Genomic DNA, 17,248 nt, shown 5'->3' with positions numbered 1-17,248 from the left:
TAGACTCCTTATATTGAGATAGTAGCATTAATAGCTTCTCTAGTTTGTGTTGGACCTATTAAATTCCTGTTGGCTGTAAATCGTCTACCGGAATCGCCGCGTAAAAGCAACTTTTCCCAAAATAGCAACCTAATTACCAATTATGTTATTATGACGCTTGTAATTTAATTCTACGTAAATGCACAAATAAAATATGCAAACATAAATGATAAAAAAAAAAATATCATTTATCAGCCAAGACTGTTATTGACAGTTGGTGCAACTGTTTAGTGGAGGGCTGTTGTAAAGTCTTGTAGGCAATTTGTTTTTAATTATTTTTTTGCTTAAAAATTGACATAAATTTTCTTCTTCTAACTCATTCAAATCTGTTGTCTTAGAAACAACATACTTTAGCTGTTCTACCAAATTCTTTAGATCTACATACTGAAACAACTTTGACAACATTAATAGAAATTATATTTCATGAATGCATTGGCGTTGGCTTGATGATGGCTGATCCATGAGTGATTTTTGCAGCCCAGATTCCAACATCGACTAAAACCATGTCCCCTACTAGCAAATATTTTACAATAACCAACTTAGTTTACTGACGTTACAAAATCACGATCACAGGAACACCCTACCGAAACTACAATAAGTGATAACCATATAAACCTTTGTTTGTCAAAGGGCAGTTGGAATAAAAGTCCGCTTAAATTGGAACGGGGGACAAAAAGACAATGACGACCAACACGACGACGTTTACCGAGAAAAAAAAAAAGAAAAGAACAAATAAAACAATTGGGGCAAGCCGGCCCCGTTCCGCCCCTCACTTGCTTGCTTGCTCTTCTTTTTCTCCCTTCCTTCCTGTCAATCGCAATATTCTTTTTCATCCGATTTCTAGAAATGCTTGGGATCTACTGTATACAGTACGAAGCACTGGTTTTGTCCTTCATTTTCTTTCCTACTAATTTTTGCTTGCTGTCGCTAATTCTCAACTACTACATCCCTCCCCATGCCTCCCTCTCCCCCTCCCCCAAAACTCAACACTAATACACACCACACCACATACATATATTCTCCTTCCAATTTAGTAAATTTACAATAATCTTACTAAAATTCATATTAAGAATTAAATTCCAACATCCCTTAATAAAGACCGGAACAATTTTGTTTTTTTCATTTCATTGCATTTTTTTTTTTTTACTTAAATACATTACTATTTCCATTCTTCATTTCGTTTGTATTTCCAATTCGTTCGTTTTCTCAAATAAAAACAGTACGAAAACCATGTCCGAAGCACGTACTGTTTTATTTCGATTATCCAATCTAGGTGAGCCGGTCAATAATGAGAATATTGCTAATGGAGTGTTGATTTTACCAGTAGTAGAATTACCATCAAATTATAAACCGGGTGATGCTTTATTCCAGCTTAGATTTCAATTAAATGCTGCTAGTAAAGTATCAAGAAATGGGACTTTATACACTAATGTGCCCTCAAAGTATGAACAAGATTTTGATAGAAACACTCATTACCAATATCCAATTAAATCGTCGTTTCATGAAGATATTACAATTACTGTTCCAATTTATAAACCAGGTAGTTATAACTATTATATTGAATATGATGATGAAGAAGATAATAAAAAAACCACTGAAAAATATTACTTTAATGTCCCGCCAAATTTGACTATCAATGGTAAATTTGTTCCATTCAATAATATCAATGTTGAGACCGTGGTTTCCAAGTGGATTGGTCCTTATGAAAACTGGGACAAGTTTTTCAAGATTGTGGCACAAAAGGGGTATAATATGATCCATTTCACTCCATTACAAGAACGTGGTGAATCCGATTCCCCTTATTCGATTTATGATCAATTGAAGTTTGACCCGAAGATTTTCCCTGGCAGTGATAAAGATGCTATACAAAAAATCCATAAAGTGTTAAACGATAACCAATTGTTGTCATTAACCGATGTCGTTTGGAATCATACTGCCAATAATTCTGAATGGTTGAGAGAACACCCAGATTCAGGTTACAATGCTACTACTGCCCCTCATTTGATTCCAGCAATTGAATTAGATGAGGCATTGTTGGAGTTTTCCCACAGTTTGCAAGAATTAGGTTTACCAACAGTCCTTGAATCAGAAGCAGATTTACAAAAAGTCATGGACGGTATTCAAACTCACGTGTTGGATAAATTAAAATTATGGGAATATTATGTTTTCAATAAAAGACAAACAATCGTTGACTTGGAAAAATCTTTTAATGACAATAAGAACAATATCAATAAAATCCAAATTCCTAATGATGTCGACTCTCAAGATTTGAAACAATTGAGTGATTATGTTTTAAAAGTGGCCAATATCAATCCAACACCTATTATAGGCGACAGATTTGCCAACAAGTTGAATGTTGATAAATTTTTAGGGGTTTTATTTACAGTATTTGATAACAATGTTGAATTTGAAACCATTGCCAACAGGGCTGAAGAGATTATTGATGAGATAAATAGTGATTTGTATGCTGCATTTGATGATGATACCAATAGTATCAAACAACAAGTTGCCGATCGTATCAAATATTTGAGATTGGCTGATAATGGGCCCAAATTAGGTGAAATCACTGATAAATCACCATTGACTGAACCATATTTCACCAGATTCACCGATGTTAATGGTAAAAAACAAGCTTTAGCCAATAATGGTTGGATTTGGGGAGGTAATCCATTAGTTGATTTTGCTTCAAATAAATCAAAGGCATATATTCGTCGAGAAGTTATTGTTTGGGGTGATTGTGTCAAATTGAGATATGGTGAGAAATTTGAAGACTCACCAGAAACATGGAAACGTATGATTGAATATACTCAATTGTCTGCCAAGACTTTCAATGGGTTTAGAATTGACAATTGTCATAGTACCCCATTACACGTTGGTGAAAGATTATTAGATGAAGCAAGAAAAGTTAATCCTAATCTTTATGTCATTGCTGAATTGTTTAGTGGTTCTGAAGAAATGGATAAAATTTTTGTCGAAAGATTAGGGATCAATTCATTGATTAGAGAAGCAATGCAAGCATGGAGTGTAGGTGAATTATCTCGTTTAGTTCATAAACATGGTGGTAGACCAATTGGTTCGTTGACTTGGTTACCATTAGATGATTTCACTTATCCTGCTGCTAATGAACCAGTCAAGGATAAATTCATTGATGGATATACCGAATTGGAAATTCCTAAAGTGTTAACCTGTCAAGCTCCTCATGCAATTTTCATGGATTGTACTCATGATAATGAAATGCCAGCACAAAAGCGAACTGTTGAAGATACATTACCTAATGCGGCATTAGTAGCATTTTGTTCGTCGGCTATTGGGTCAGTTTTTGGTTACGATGAATGTTATCCTAAATTGTTGAATGTTGTCAGTGAAACCAGACATTATGATCTTGATAGTGATAATGGTATTGGTAAGGTTAAAGCCAAATTGAATAAAATTAGAGATGATCTTGTTCAAGAAAGTGAGGACGTCACCCGTGATCATGAAATGTATATTCATCATGAAGGACAATATATCACTATTCAAAGATATAATGCAAGAACAGGTAACGGTTGGTTTTTAATTGCCAGAAGCAAATTTTCTGATCATGAGTCTGCCCAAGGCTTATCACCATCAATCCTTGGTGGCACTAAAGTGAAACATCAATTTAGTTACAGTTTGATAAGACAACCAGGTGATTATGAATCACAACAAGATAAATTGACAGGTATTCCTGTACAAGTTGAAGCTATTCAAAGTCCATCGATCGAATACACTGATGATGGTGATTCAATAATTACTATTGATGAAGCCTCGTTCATTCCTGGATCTATTGCTGTTTTCTCCACTGAAATTCCCGGAGTTGATGTGAAATTAGACAATTTTGTGAAACAAGGAGCCATTGAAGCATCGATTGGGTTAGATTTATACGATTTGAATGCCTTATTATATCGTGCTTCCACTGAAGAATTGGATGCTAGTAATGGCAAAGATGATGTTTATGATATTCCAGGGTATGGAAGATTGACATATGCTGGATTGGAAGGTTGGAATACAGCATTGAAACATGTCATTTGGCAAAATAATTTGGGTCATGCAATCTGTGATCATTTACGAAATGGTGATTGGGCTTTTGATTATGTGGTTAATCGATTAGATAAATATGCCGCCAAACTGGAAAACTTATCAAAATTCCAAGATTGGTTACGCTCTCGATTTGATGCTGTTAAAAAGAGCAAAGCGCCATATTTCTTACGACCACATTATTTTGCTCTTATTATGGGTATTGCTTATGAAGCAGCCAGATTTAGAGTTATTAGACAAATGAGTGATGGAATTAAAGTGGCTACTAATTTTGTTCAAAGTCTTGCTCTCACATCGGTGCAAATGGTGGGGTATATGCAAAACACTTCTTTAGTACCAGACAAACAAGTGCCATGTATGGCCGCTGGGTTACCTCATTTCAGTAATGATTATATGAGATGCTGGGGTAGAGATGTTTTCATTGCCTTTAGAGGGTTATTAATTGTCACTGGAAGATATGATGATGCCAAACAACATATTTTAGGATTTGCCAAGACTTTGAAACATGGGTTAATTCCTAATTTATTGGATGCTGGACGTAATCCTCGTTATAATGCTAGAGATGCAGCATGGTTTTTCTTACAAGCGATTCAAGAATATGTTACTTATGCTCCTAATGGTATTGATATTTTGGATGAAAAAGTCACTCGTAGATTCCCATTGGATGATACTTATATTCCAGTTGATGATCCCCAAGCTTTCAGTTATGAATCTTCCATTAGAGAAATCATTTATGAAATTTTATCACGTCATGCTAAAGGTATTAAATACCGTGAAGCCAATGCAGGACCAAATTTGGATTCACAAATGAGAGATGAAGGGTTCAATGTTGAAGTTGGAGTTGATTGGACCAATGGGTTAATCTATGGTGGTAATCAATTCAATTGTGGTACTTGGATGGATAAAATGGGTGAAAGTGAAAAAGCTCACAATAAAGGTATCCCAGGGACTCCACGTGATGGATCAGCAATTGAAATTCAAGGGTTATTGAAGAGTGCATTAAGATTTGTTAATAAATTACACAAACAAGGTAAATTTGAATATACTAAAGTTACCAAACCTGATGGCTCTACTATTTCGTTAGAAGATTGGGAATCATTACTTGCTGAAAATTTTGAAAAACATTATTATGTTCCTAAAGATCCCCAACAAGATGATCAATATGTTATTGATCCATCAATTGTTAATAGAAGAGGAATTTATAAAGATTTGTATAATTCAGGAAAACCATTTGAAGATTATCAATTACGACCAAATTTTGCTATTGCCATGTGTGTTGCCCCTGAATTATTCACTCCAGAAAAAGCTCTTGGTGCCATTATAATTGCTGATAAAGCTATTCGAGGACCTATTGGTATGAGAACATTGGATCCATCTGATTGGAATTATCGACCATATTATGAAAATTCCATTGATAATGATGATTTTGCTACTTCAAAAGGTAGAAATTATCATCAAGGACCAGAATGGGTTTGGAATACTGGATATTTCTTAAGAGCATTTTTATTATTCCATCATTTAGAAGAAGAATCCAGCAAAGCATCTTCATCACTGCCATCGATTAAGATTTTGACATTATTGAATGATAGATTACAAGGACATATAAAATGGATTAAAGAAAGTCCATGGAATGGATTAACTGAATTGACTAATAAAGATGGATCATATTGTCAAGATTCAAGTCCTACTCAAGCATGGAGTGGTAGTTGTTTATTAGATTTATATTATGATCTTTGGAATGATAAACATTTTCAATAAGATTTATAAAAACTATATAGATATTTAGATTGTTCAGACAGAATTTAGAATTTACATAATTTAGTTATTACGATCAGTTTATCTATTACTTGATATGAACTGTTAGGTTAAAAGTTAAGCTTAAGCTTAAAAAATTATACAAAATTTTTGAAGGATAACAATAAATAACAATAAATATATATTAAACTGGTACTTGTTTCTAAAGAATTAATATGCTAGTTATAGTTTTGTTAGTAATACTTTAGCAACAGTAATGTTATGTTGCTAAATTGTATGATTAGAATCAATAGACTTTAATGGCTAAATAAATCCAACACAATCACAAATCTATCAAAAATCCAAACTTTTAGAACAAAAAAAAAAACCAAAAATTTTAAACCTTTAATCTCAAAATTCGCTATATGCTCATTGGCTCTCACCAAACTGATTATCGGAAAACCCACTTTACGTCAACGTCGTATATGCCAATAGTCCAAACAGGAATTCCTAACAATTAAAAATAACACTAAGATTGTTTCTATTAAAAAAAAATTAAAAATGGGGACAAGTTAAAGAATTTAAATACTCTAGTGTAATGTAGTGTAGTGTGTAGATTGTGGATTGGGAAGCAACCAACAAGAATTAGCAACGATGACAAAGAAAAATTGTTTTCGGAATGAGATCTCCGATTCAGGAGTTATAGTCGTTTTCTCCACCTACTTCTTGGTGACTGTGCGCGGGTCCACGTATCCCGTCCTCTACCATTACCACTGTGGCGCAATAGAGCGCAAACCAACAGGAAGAGAAAAAATATAATTTCATAAGCTACCAACAAAGAACGTGTAAAATTGTTGAAAATGCGTGTGATAAGATAAACAAAACTGAGATCAGATCTTGGTTCTGCCTTTATTTTTTGTGGTGGTGGTAGTGGTGGTTGGTGGTGGTGGGGCGGCTATTACTACCAAGAATAATAAGCGGCAATCGATCAAATATTTCATTAACTCGCCATTTCATTCATGTGAAGATTCAATACCAGAGAACTGTGCTAATGCTAATTCAATAAATAACTACATTGGCTTAGTCAAGAGACCAACAAAAATATAGATCATAGCAATCTCAGGTAAGGGACGTGAAAAGAAAAAGCAGGAGTTTAGTAGGTGGGAAAGTTGTGTCGGTGTTAGACTACTGCTATTGATCGGTTATAGGTGTATATTGGCGGATTATGGTTGAGTCAACTATCAAAGTATAAGTAGATTAGTTTAGATTTGTTGGACAAAAAGAGGTAATAGGCTAATGAATGAGGGAAGAAAGAGGGGGAGGGGGGGAAGAAGAAAGAAACACTTTTAAAGTTTATTTTAATCTGATTGTTCTTGGTTATTGGTGTTACAATAAATTTGTAATTTGTCGAGGTTATAGAAAAACTAATGGTTAGTAGGAAAGGTAATAACAATTATCCATGGTTAATTGATTTAATACCGAGCATGGTAGTGTAATAATAATTTTTCACTCATTCATTCAGTCGTTGTTGTTGTTGTTTTGCCCCGCAAAAAAAAAAGAAAATGAAAGCCCTATTAGTTTATATACAGGAAATAGGATTTCGTTATCCTACGCTTTCCACTTTGAATAATAGTAGCTTCTACTACAAAGACATACCGCCAACAATTTGAAACAAGCCGCTGGGAAAGTAGTTTTTAACTTCAACATTTCTTAATTGGTTATGGTTTTGTTGTTCTCTTTCTTGATTTCACTAATTTCTATAAAAGTTCACCAAATTTCCTCTTTACTTTGTTGTGAAATTTTTCAAGTTCCATCTTTTTCATCTAGTTTTTCAAATTGTCCCCCCCCCATCCTCCCCTCCCCATATTATCTTCTACCTGATAAAGATAATAAAGAACTACTAAATTATATTCAATTACTTTACATAAACTAACAGTCACAGTAGTTTATTATTACTTTCCACCACCACAACTGGTTTTTATTATTATCCATTGATTGGTAAACACTAAGGGAGACTTAATTCTTTTCACCACCACCGGCCGGTCCCCCCTCCCCCCACAAAACTAAATTCATTATTTATACACCATGTTATCACGTGTTATTTTGAAAAATAAATCTTCTATTACTAAGAACATGACCAATATTGCTGCTTCAAAACTTGCTACTAGAAATAAATCCATTATTTCTTTATCATCAACCACCACTGAATATCCAAAAGGTCATACAACAGCTAATGATGAACCATATTTAACTCCAAGTTTTGTTAATAATGAATTCATTAAATCTGAATCTGACACTTGGTTTGATATTCATGATCCTGCCACCAATAATGTTGTTTCTAAAGTCCCACAATCAACCCCTGAAGAATTGGAAGATGCCATTGCTTCTGCTCATAAGGCATTCCCAAAATGGAGAGACACCAGTATTATTAAACGTCAAGGAATCGCCTTTAAATTTGTTCAATTATTAAGAGAAAATATGGATCGTATTGCTTCAGTGATCGTTTTAGAACAAGGTAAAACTTTTGCTGATGCTCAAGGTGATGTTTTACGTGGGTTACAAGTTGCTGAAGCTGCTTGTAATGTTACTAATGATTTAAAAGGTGAATCATTAGAAGTTGCCACTGATATGGAAACTAAAATGATCAGAGAACCATTAGGTGTTATTGGATCTATTTGTCCATTTAATTTCCCCGCCATGGTACCATTATGGTCATTACCATTGGTATTGGTCACAGGTAATACTGCAGTTGTTAAACCAAGTGAACGTGTACCTGGAGCTGCCATGATTATTTGTGAATTGGCTGCTAAAGCTGGTGTCCCCGCTGGTGTCCTTAATATTGTTCATGGTAAACATGACACCGTTAATAAATTAATTGATGATCCTCGTATTAAAGCTTTAACATTTGTTGGTGGTGATAAAGCCGGGAAATATATTTATGAACGTGGGTCCCAATTAGGTAAACGTGTTCAGGCCAATTTAGGTGCTAAAAATCATTTAGTGGTTTTACCTGATGCCAATAAGCAATCATTTGTTAATGCTGTTAATGGTGCTGCATTTGGTGCTGCTGGTCAAAGATGTATGGCTATTTCTGTTTTGGTTACCGTTGGTAAAACCACTAAAGAATGGGTCAAAGATGTTGTTGCCGATGCTAAATTATTGAAAACCGGTAGTGGATTTGATCCAAAAAGTGATTTAGGTCCAGTTATTAATCCAGAATCATTAACTAGAGCTGAAGAAATCATTGAAGATTCCGTTCAAAATGGTGCTGTATTAGAATTAGATGGTAGAGGTTATAAACCAACTAATGATCCTGAACAAAAATTCACTAAAGGTAATTTCTTGGCTCCAACTATTTTAACCAATGTTAAACCAGGTATGAGAGCTTATGATGAAGAAATTTTTGCTCCAGTATTAGCAGTAGTAAATGTTGATACTATTGATGAAGCCATTGAATTGATTAACAGTAATAAATATGGTAATGGGGTTTCACTTTTCACTAATTCTGGTGGTTCAGCTCAATATTTCACTAAAAGAATTGATGTTGGTCAAGTTGGTATTAATGTTCCAATTCCAGTTCCATTGCCAATGTTTTCATTTACTGGATCTCGTGGTTCATTCTTGGGTGATTTGAACTTTTATGGTAAGGCTGGTATTACTTTCTTGACTAAACCTAAAACTATTACTTCTGCTTGGAAACTTAATTCTGTTGATGAAGAAATTTTGAAACCTTCTACTTCAATGCCAATTCAACAATAAGCATTGAGCATGGAAGAAATATGTATAGCAATTGTGTTTTGAAATAAACAAAAAAAAAATAAAATTAATACTTGAAATTGTAGAAAAAATTAATATTCTGCTGCAAACTATATTACCTAAAGAGTAATATGTGTATAGGAAATTAGACAATTTGCGATATTACTGCTGATAATGGTGTTACAATGGATTACCAAACCTCTTGGTGTAACAATATCGATTTACCAATCAACCTATTATCATAATTGTCATCTCGTGATACCTTCATCTATAAACACAGTGTGTCAATTATGGCAATCACTAGGAACTTGCTATATTCTCGCAAGTCACGAAATAACCACCATCAATACTACTACTACTACTACTATTACTACTACTACTACTACAATTGATTCAAAACGGGATCACCGGGTACATGGAATCAACAATGCTAATATCCAAAATCACATTTTTTTGAAAGACAATAAGGCAAATTCAACCAGACATTAAATAAAAAACAGTATACAACAATAATAATAGAAACAACTACAGACAAAATTAAAATCAACAATAGGAAAAGTGGACGAACAAATAAGTGGACAAACAAATAAGTGATGATGAATAAGAACAAGGATAATTGTTTATATCGCTTAAGTATCCTGAACTCTTTGTTAAAATTGATTTACAAAAAAGCCTTGGGATAATAGAAGATAGACGGTAAATGAGGGAGATGGCGATGAAGATGATTATGATGGTGATTTGATCCCGGAATAATCGGTGGTGATTTTTTTTTTTTTTTGGGGGGGGCTTATTATAGAATTGCAACAATTTGGGTTTTATAAATTTTTTTTATTTATTTTTCAAATTTTGCAATCGATGATTATAAACAATATTATTATGGTATAATATATTATAGTCCAATATCAATTAGGCTATTACTAATAATAACAGTATTATTGTTGAATACAATAATAATAGAGGATATTACGAGAAATAAAGAAATAAGAATAATAAGAATCATGTTATAATAAACACTATGGACTAAAGAGAGAGATAATGAATATAAGAAAAATAAGAAATAGCTCTATGGATGTGTTGTTTTTGTGGGGGGGGGGGGGCATTGGCAAATATTATTATTTTTAACAAATGACTAAGCGATAGAACATTATTCATTGAAAATGTGTAATAGTAGGAAGACGAACATTAGAGAAAGTCCGGGGACAGTAAGAATGATATTATCGGCACCCTCCCCCCAGATAAAGATGATAATGATAACGATAGCTGAACGGAGTTTGAAAAGAAGAAGTAAGTTAAACCTTAAAATCGTGGTCTGTAATTTTTCTTTTTTACGAAGGGGGTTTGCTTATTTGATTGTGAAATATTGTTGAAAACTAACACCGAAAACTCCGAAATAAACAAAGAGTATTTTATAATAGTTGATGATGATTGTTATTTCTTCGTTTTTTTCGTTTAATAATAGAAATAAAACGAAAGAAAGGAAGAAAGTCATCACCTTTAATAATAATAATTTAGAAATCATGTCATAAATAAAAAACTTTTTAGTCTAATGAATATTTATCACCCCCTATTCCTATCCTTTTCGTTCTTGAATGATTCTAATCTTTGACACTGCTTCTGCTAATGATGTGTTGACTATTTCAAAATAGAGAAATGACGATTGACAGTCCTCTTCGTCCTCCTCATTTCCCCGGAACTATAGACAATAGTCCTTGAAAGAAGCAGACCTCAAAGAAATTTTATTATTTATTCAATTTTAGTTGAATCATAATAAATCAACCATCGATCGATTACTAAAACTAAAAAGAAGCCGATTTTTTTGTGTCTGAATAGATTTCCAATTTAGTCAAAAGAAGAATTTTTGGTTCACCTGAAGCTTTACTCTTTACCCGGGTATTTTAACCCTATCTATCCTCCCATCCCCCAACCTCCTGTAGTATTTCTCCCAAGTTCCAATTTTTTTTCCTTATTGTTATCCGAACTTAGTTTATGCATTTTGTAATTAATAATCTCACAAACATGATTCGCTGGCTTTGGACTTGGGCCTGCGAGTTGTTGGGCGGTCTTCACTTAAATTTTTTTTTTCTTGGTTCAAACACAATATTAATAAGTACGATGTTGGGATATATAGATACATGTAAAACGTATATTATTGTCGTTTACATGCGAGTTTGATTACCATCTCTTCCCTCCCCCCCAAGAAGTAAGAAACTGAGTCATGAAAACTAAAAAGCAACAATCTTGAAACTCCGAAGTGTGGATAATAATAGATTGTACAAAACATAATCTTCAAGAAAAAAAAAAGAAGAAGGAAGGAAGGAATGAGCGAAATGACTACAACCGGAGTTTAGATACACACCCACACATAATAATTGCAACAGTTGAATTATTACTATTACAATTCATCTTTCAAGGACGGAGCATTCTTAAAAATAAAGATCTGATTAGTAATAACATGTATAAAACTTAAAGTATATGTATAACACAATTATGGTTCTTGATGATAGCAAATTATTGTATGAATCATGTACCTGGAGTTTAGCACCATTAAGGGGATGCCGATGGCGCTAAGGTCAAGGAAGGAAATTTTTTCTTAACCCGTGACTAAAAATTACTTCCTCTTTTTGTACTTCTTTGACTAAAATCTCACAGGTGAAATTGTGAAATTGTGAAATTGTAAAATTCTTTCTTTCTTTCGTGCTTGATTTTGAATTGCCATGGCTATTCTTCAAATATTACTTTTATTGCGACCCAACACTACTCACAAAAACCTTTTTTTAAAACTTGTTTCCGGTTCTGTGTCCATCAAAGCCCAATCATTATCTCTCAGTAAGTAAGTAGAAACCCTTGGTCAAAGAAGAAGTAAGCAACATGAGAGAATAGTATTACTGCTTACTATACTCAGTAAAAGCAAACAAGTATGAACTGGTTGAAATAAAATACAGAATGGTTGTTGTTATTGTTCAATTGTTAAGCTAGCATTAATAATAGATAGATGTTGACAGATCAAATAATAAGTTCGTAAAAACCAAGTAGTACAATTGTTTCGAGTTTAGAGGAGGGAGGAACTGATTATTCTGGTTAAGTAACCGAACTCATATGAAGCCAAGACTAAGATGAATTTGACAATATAATACAATGCTTTGTTAAGATGAGTTCAGGTTTCAACTGCATAGTTTCCAGGTATAGTTTTGTTTGAAAAATAAAAAATACTCTGTACAAAAAAAAATCTCATCGTGAAAAAAAAAAAAGAACTCAATCGATTCAGACACTAATTTATTTATTAGTCTTGGTCTAAATATTATTTATTTGATGCAACCTACCAAAAGAGGAAATGCTGGAATGTTTGTGTACTATACGCTTTGATTAAGTTAGGGGTTTCTTTGTAATTTTCTGTCTTTTGCGTGGAGGAAGGAAGGATCAAGACAAAGAATGTATGTATGGGGGAAAGAAAGAAAAAAAAGGCGGACTTCTACAGTTATTCCAGCATGGTTTTATTTGGTCTGAGTAAGTAATTCATTTTAGAAATAATATGATTGGGTCCGGCAAAAAGACTGTCTCCTTAACAACAACCAACAACCAACAGCCAACAAGTACACAAGAGTTGCTGATTCACAACGGAATTGCAAATTCCAAATGATCCTGCAAAAAAAAAAAAGAACAGTCAATCATGAAAAGAAATACATTACCATCATGACCATGGGATTTCTTTTTCTGACTTGCACACACACAAATGTAGGGTTATACTTGATGTATTAGTTAATTGCTGGTATCGTTTAGCAGCAAGTCTGGAAAAATGGAAGAATATATCCGTTTAAACTTCAGTGTTTAGAGTTAGTTTGATATTTTGACCCTTGTTTTTATTTAAAAAAATTCCCACGGATTGAAGTAAAAAAAAAAAAGGAGAATTACTGATTTATTTTTCATACTAATCACACACAAACTAAACCTACAAGCAAAGACAGGAAGACGTTGAAAAATTTTTTTTGCTTTCAATTGTTTAACAGCAATTTTTTCATGTATGTATGTGTTCGTTCGTTATTATTATTATTATTAATGTATCTACTTGATCGTTCATTGCCAGCATCGTCGTTAAACCCCGGTGATTTACTTCTGTGACATTCTCTTAATACTGTTAATGCCAGTCTAGCTTCTGGGCCGGTCGGAAACTACACTTTTTAGATTCCGATGTAAGACAACAACTAGTTTATGACAGTTTAGCTATAAGGTTGTCTTGTAGAAATGATTTTCATGTGGGTCCATCTCGGCCCAAATTCAACCCGAGGAGGAAAAAAAAAGAAGTGCGTGCGTGTGCTAGAGAATACCGCTTGGCATAGGACAGGACATGCGCGTTTTATTTTCCAATGTGTTGGTTGCTGGAAGGGATGGAGGGAGCAGCAACAACTCAATTCCTATTCCTATTCCTACCGAAAAACTAACTAACTTTCTAACGGTATTCCACAACGTATATTTATTATTATAATTATTTTTATTGTTCCCTGTCTAACTATAATTCACGGGTATAAACAATCTTTTAGCATCTGTTTTAGTTCGTGTGTGGGTATGTGGGTGTGTGTGTGATTCAATGTATTTATTATTTCTTTGTCACGGACAAACTCGCGCCACCCCCGGATTTTGGTTTTTGTCTTCCCTTTACTACCATGTTTGCATGAATGACTCTCTAACTTCCTGTACGAGTTTTTGTCCTTCATTTTTTTTTCAACATTGACGTCGTTTAATAAACCATCATTTCTTTTTTGATCTTCTCAATCTACTTCCTTGAGTTAATAATGCCTACTAAGAAGAAGGTCATACGTTTTTAATTCCTTTTTCAGTGGCTTTCAAGAAAAACAAAGTGACTTCAAGTAAAATGCACACACAAACTCCGTATGCCGTTTTTTCCTTTGTCTCCCATACTTAGAAAATATACAACATTGCAAAAACAAAAAAAAGTGTCTGACTGAAATTTCTATAATTTTAGCAGAACATGTGTGATTCCGTAACCTTCCGAACAATTCATTCCGGTTTACCCAGACACGCATAATTTTATCTGCATACTAAACACTGAACACTGACACTAAAACGAGATAATATGTATTATTATTGATGTATGTGGAGGTTAGTGTACGAATGATCAAAAAAGGAAAAAAAAATTTTCGTTTTTTAGTTCATGGTCAAATTTTTGGACTAAATATATTGATGTGTCTATTAACGCATATGTTGTTAATACTTTTGTATATATATTTAAATATATATAATGTAATGTTTGTTAATATATATATATATATTATAGAATTCCCTCAATACATATATAATCTCATCCTTTCTCTAATTTTTTTACAATTTCTTTAAATTTTTCACGTTTTTAGTTTTGGTTGTGTTTATTGATTTTATTCAATCTTATTCATTTACTTACAAAAAACTATTCCCTACTATTACTACTACAACTACTACTACTATTACTGTTTAGTATATATTTATTTATTTATTCAATTCTTTTCCCACTAGTTCACTCAATTACAATTCCAATTGGTTTTGATTTACAGTATATTTATTTTTTCCCCCATACATTAATTATTCTAATCTTATGAAATTACCATTATGATAAGTATGTATAATATGAATTTTGTTTTTTTCTCTTTAAGGAGTTTCCACCATAAGGAAAATGAACCTTTAGGATAGAGAGTGATTTGTTGTTTATATTTCAATACAATTTTGTAAATTAAGAGATTAAAGAATAAAGAATTGATTAAAAATCAAAAGTTTACAATTGGTTTAATTTGAATTTTTCAACAATAATCAACAAGTACCAAGAAGAAGATTTTCTTGTTTGCTTTAGGAAACTTTCTTCCATTCTTCCAGAATTTCAAACGCACACCCACCTTTACTATTTTTTTTTTCATTGCTTGTTTTCCCACCCATCAATACCACCCACAAGCAGTCTCATGCACGATGAATTAGTACTGTTATAACTACTATTATATTTTTTAAACAATAAACATCAAATGATTTAACTAAAATTCTTGAGGATCGGAATTAATCGCAATCATAATTTAATTTATTGCTTTTCTTTTTTTTCCAGTCTTCTTTGAATTGCGGAATGGTGGTCGTGGTGGTGGTGGGGAGGATGATTCCAGTAGGTGACTCTATTCTCCCCCACCATGTGCGCATCAATTAATCATTTTATTATCATTGTTATCATCACATCGCATCGCATGGCTCCATTTCCATATGTCTATTATAATTGTTTTTAATTTTAATTTTTTTTTACCATTATTTTTATTCCTTTAACTTCAGTTGATAGTTCTCAATTCATATCTGTTCCTAATTTTACAAAGTTGTTGTTGTTTTTTGGAATTGAAACAAATAATCTAACAAATCTTCTTCCTTATTCCAACAATGTATACTAACATTATTCTAGCTGCAACTACATCTTCAACAATAGCAACCACCACTACTTCTCCAGAAATAAATCATATTGTACCTCAATTGGAGCATAATCACAAGTCTTCAATGGCATCTTCTAATGATACTTTTTCAATTGCTAAAACAATAGCTTCACCAACTACAACTCAACCTTCATTAATTGTTAAAGCTTCCAAAGATTGGGTTTTACCACCAAGACCTAAACCAGGTAGAAAACAAAAAGAAAATACCACCACAACCACCAATAAAGAATCAAAACCTAAAAAGAAATATGTTAAAAAATCACAAAGAAAGAAGGAACTACTGTCATCACTAAATTCTCAACAACAACAAGCACTTCATTGCCATGAAGATTTGTCAGCCAATATCGACGACCTACCTTCATTAATGAAAAACATTTCCATAATAGATTCAGAAAATATGGAATTGAAATCTCATTTATTGAGTCTAATTCATGAATATAAACATTTGAAAGATATTGTGTTTAAACAACCAATAGATATGTTTTCACACAACACTACACCAATCTCAACAACAGCAACTACTACAACAACAACTACACCTACAGCAAGCACTACCACCACCACCACTACTACTACTAGTACATCAACGACTACCCCAGAGGTATTATCAGCAATTTCTTTACAACCTTCATTATCATCAGTATCATCGAGTAACAACAACAACCAAGATGATCCACTTCATCAATATTCATCAATTCCATCTCCTGGCTCACCAATGTCATCAATATCTACTCCATTACCATCAACTACCAACACAAACAACAATGTAACCGATGGTTCTGTGTCAACTACCACCACCACAACATCAGTGGGAACACCAAAATCATCAATTTTTGCTAATCCATTAACCATACTTAGTGGTAGTACCAATGTTAATGTCAATGTCAATGGTGGTGTTTCTCGTAATACAATTCATATTCCATCGATATTAAATTTAGATTCAAATGTTCATAAACGATCATTTGATGAATTATCAGAATTTATTGATTATTCTGAAGGTTGTAGTGGTAGTGGGAGTGATGGAGAAGGGGAACTTATTCTGGATCTTTCTCGTACTACTTCATCTTATAGTGATCAATATTTGATGAATGTATGAAGGAACAGTAAAAAATTAACGGATTTTATTTTTGATGTGATGAGATGAGGTGAGATGTGATTTTGGTTTTAGTTTGATTTGGTTTGATTTTGCTTGATTTGGTTTGGTTTTTTTTTGTTTT

At 33.1% G+C, this 17,248-nt stretch overlaps 3 protein-coding genes across 3 annotated transcripts; all 3 read left to right on the top strand. All coding sequences in view use genetic code 12, as the record gives it.

The window, feature by feature from the left end:
* Window positions 1-1,269: 1,269 nt before the first annotated feature.
* GDB1 (bifunctional 4-alpha-glucanotransferase/amylo-alpha-1,6-glucosidase) lies at window positions 1,270-5,853 on the top strand (the record flags this gene model as incomplete). Its single annotated transcript, XM_705899.1, has 1 exon — window positions 1,270-5,853. One exon carries the CDS (start codon window positions 1,270-1,272, stop codon window positions 5,851-5,853), a length of 4,584 nt encoding a protein of 1,527 aa, XP_710991.1.
* Window positions 5,854-7,962: 2,109 nt separating this feature from the next.
* ALD6 (Ald6p) lies at window positions 7,963-9,588 on the top strand (the record flags this gene model as incomplete). The annotated part of the gene is made up of 1 exon (XM_705897.2): window positions 7,963-9,588. The coding sequence occupies one exon, from the start codon at window positions 7,963-7,965 to the stop codon at window positions 9,586-9,588; it is 1,626 nt and encodes a 541-aa protein (XP_710989.2).
* A 5,595-nt stretch (window positions 9,589-15,183) lies between these two features.
* Window positions 15,184-17,127, top strand: HAP41 (Hap41p; the record flags this gene model as incomplete). The annotated part of the gene is made up of 2 exons (XM_019475387.1): window positions 15,184-15,190; window positions 16,004-17,127. The coding sequence occupies 2 exons, from the start codon at window positions 15,184-15,186 to the stop codon at window positions 17,125-17,127; spliced, it is 1,131 nt and encodes a 376-aa protein (XP_019330932.1).
* Window positions 17,128-17,248: the final 121 nt, after the last annotated feature.

This window comes from Candida albicans, chromosome 4 (assembly GCF_000182965.3).
Source record: "Candida albicans SC5314 chromosome 4, complete sequence".
Taxonomy (NCBI): Eukaryota; Fungi; Ascomycota; class Pichiomycetes; order Serinales; family Debaryomycetaceae; genus Candida; species Candida albicans.
Note: the sequence above shows the minus strand (reverse complement) of the source record. Positions and strands in the feature narration are given on the sequence as shown.